At 55.4% G+C, this 2,922-nt stretch overlaps 1 protein-coding gene across 1 annotated transcript; it reads right to left on the reverse strand.

Annotated features, from left to right (window-relative positions):
- Positions 1–1,170: 1,170 nt before the first annotated feature.
- On the reverse strand, positions 1,171–2,490 carry ACTL7A (actin like 7A). Its single transcript, XM_037152699.2, has one exon. It carries the CDS (start codon positions 2,488–2,490, stop codon positions 1,171–1,173), a length of 1,320 nt encoding a protein of 439 aa, XP_037008594.2.
- Positions 2,491–2,922: the final 432 nt, after the last annotated feature.

A 2,922-nucleotide genomic window follows, 5' to 3' on the forward strand; every position in this document is an offset into this window, starting at 1 on the left:
TTTCACTTGAAAAGACTGATATTTAGACCTAGGATGGCCTGGATATTCCCATCATCCGGAGCCGCCTCCCATGCCTCCCTGTCATCAAGACCCTCACTTTTGGTGGGGAGGGATTCCTGACTTGGGTTATGGACCCTTAATGGATCTGAAGATAGTTTTTGATCGTTCCTGTACGATTGTTTTCCTCTAATCCCAGACTTTCTTACTCTGCCAAAGAGGTTCAAAGGTTAAGAATCAACCAAATTCAAGCCACCCATCAGTGAATGTTGACAGTGTTGATGCTGAGTGGTGTGGGCAGAAACCGATGAACATACACACCGCCTTCTCGTGTCAGTGCCCCCGGCTCCTAGCTGATCTGAGTCGCCAAGCTGCAGGAACACCTGTCAGCCACCTCTGCTTTCCTGCTCCAGCCTGCTGATGCCCGCCAGCTGTGCTCTCGCACCAGGCCTGGATCTGGAGGCTACCATGTGTGTTTTTTCAGGCTGTCTACGCAGACCTGGGGGCTGTGAGCATGGTTCTGTAGGGCTTTTCCCCCTGGCATAGTAGAGATGCCACAGCTCTCCTGCGAGTGTGCCTTTGGAGGGGTAGAGGGCCTGGTGCAGGAGATTCCAGACCAGGTAAGACTTGGGCCCCTGTGTAAGAGATAGAAGTCTACAAGGTAATCCTAACAACACTGGAGATCCCCTCCTGGAGGCCAGACGTTGGTATTCAGGTACTTTGTGAGAGATTGGACCACGTCAGCATGCTTCCTACCAGTGTTCATCAGACAGGGTCGTCTGCATCACAGCAGCGTGCGATTGGTCAGCACACCCCCTTCCAAGCAGATCTTAACAATACAGTAGTTCCTACAGTGGGAAATACACAAAATAAGGGCCACCATAATTTTTGAGCTGGTTTCTCCCAAGAACACTCAAGCAGTTAACATGTGAAGCACATCTTTTCTACCATCCCATCCCCTGCCTCCGCTTTTGTGTCGGCAAGTGCATATTTTAAGGCAGAGCCGCAGGTACGTTCTCATTAAGTCGGGAAGCAGAGACATACACCGCGGAGGGGAACAGATTGTTTAATCCTGCCCGAGTGGGCATGCTGGCTCAGCTCCCCAAGTGCGGGGAGGCGCTCACCTGGCAGAGTGGGCACGAGGCAGCCACAGTGACCACACCTCCCCAGAGTTCAGAAGCACTTTTTGTAGAGAAATACAGGCCCGTGTTCCTCGTACTCAGAGCGGTGGACCCACAGTGCTTGGAAGCCCTGGAGCGAGGCCAGGATGGAGCCACCCGTCCACACCGCAGTGTCTCTTCCAGGCAGCACCTTTACCTGGGGGTTGTCATGGGGACACAAGCTGCTCAGCTCCTTCTGCAGACGGTTGGGGAGACCGCTGAGCAGAGTGCTGCCCCCGCAGAGCAGGATGTTCCCCATGAGGTCCCGTTTGAGGGCCACGTCACACTTGTTGAGGCAGGACACTGTCTGGGTGTGGAGGCCCAGCTGCATGGACTCGATCAGAGACGGCTTGAAGAACATCTCCGAGCAGAGGAACCTCTCCTGGCCCAGGCTTATCTCCTGCCCGTCCGGCAGAGTGTACTGGGTCTTGTGCGCAGTAGCTGGGACCTTCTTCTCTTCGATGGGGTCCAGGGCCACGAAGCAGCATTTCTTCTTGATGTCCTCCACGATGCCCATCTGGGACTCCGTGAAGTGTTTCCCACAATTGTTCATCAGGTCCATCAAGTAGGCTGTCAGGTCCGAGCCCGCATAGTCCAGCCGTCCCGTGATGCTGGGCAAAGGATAGCCTTCGTAGATGGGGACCACGTAGGACACGCCGTGGCCGACCTCCACGACCAGGCCGGAGGTCCTGCCGTAGGAGTACATGGACAGGCGGGACTGGTAGGCGATGTGCATCGCAGGCGTGCCGAAGGTCTCAAACAGCATTTCGGCGTACTTCTCTCTGTTGGTGTGCGGGCTCAGGGGCGGGTCCGACACCAAGACCGCGTGCTCCTCGGGGGCGATCTTCATCTCTTGCTGGAAGAGATATTCCCAGATCACCTGCACAGAATCCCAGTCCACGATGATGCCGTGCTGTAGAGGGTTGATAAGCTTGAGATGAACCTCCGGATGGAGGAGCTCCCGCCCCACGAACGTCTCTTTGCGGTTGTCCCCCGTTTTGGCCGTCTCCACGTAGGGCTTGCCCACGGTCGATGAGATCTTGTGGCTGGGCGTCGGCAGCCCGGCAAAGCCACACTTACAGTAGCCAGTGCCAAGGTCCACAACCACAGCCTTGGTCACCTTTACCTCGGGCTTCTCGGCCTCCACAGATTTAGTAGGTTCTTCTGGCTCCGAACAGGCGCGGCGGACCCACACAGCGCGCTTCGCGGGGCCGTCCCTCAGGAAGGCGGCCTGGAGGACCTGGGTGTTCACGGGGGCCTGTTCGCCCTTTCTCTTCTCGGGCCCGTCGCCCATGACTGCTGCCTGGGGGGCCCACGTGCTATCAAGAGCCATCTTGCTCTCGGAGAGTTCCTTGATCCCACTGGCTTCAAGGCCTGAAAGGCTTCAATCAGGGCAACTTGAGAATTTTCCCTAAGATGACATCATTGATTATGACATAATCCAGTGACCTGGGGCTTTCTAGGTACCGGGAAACTTTGTCCTATGTTAGGGTTGATTCGGGTAGTATTTTTGAGGTGTTTTACCTTTTTCTAAATGTTGTAATCAACCCGGTTCATCTAGTCAGTATGTACTGAGTGTTTGCTATGTGCAAGGCAGCTCGGAATACAAGACTGGGAATAGAAGTAGAAAAAGAAAACTCTGTGTCCCTGTAGAGTTGACATGTTCATCCGTGGGAGTTGGGGAGACACGGACAATCACCGGAAAGGGACAGGGAGGGTGGCCGTGTTAGTGTGCCTGGGCAGGGCCCCCTGGGACAGTGGCACC

Source organism: Artibeus jamaicensis, unplaced genomic scaffold (genome assembly GCF_021234435.1).
Source record: "Artibeus jamaicensis isolate MK-2021 breed Jamaican fruit bat unplaced genomic scaffold, CSHL_Jam_final scaffold_1964, whole genome shotgun sequence".
NCBI lineage: Eukaryota > Metazoa > Chordata > Mammalia > Chiroptera > Phyllostomidae > Artibeus > Artibeus jamaicensis.

Coding starts and splice junctions, on each gene's coding strand:
- ACTL7A (XM_037152699.2), bottom strand. CDS start 2,490: ATGGCTCTTGATAGCACGTGGGCCCCCCAGGCAGCAGTCATGGGCGAC.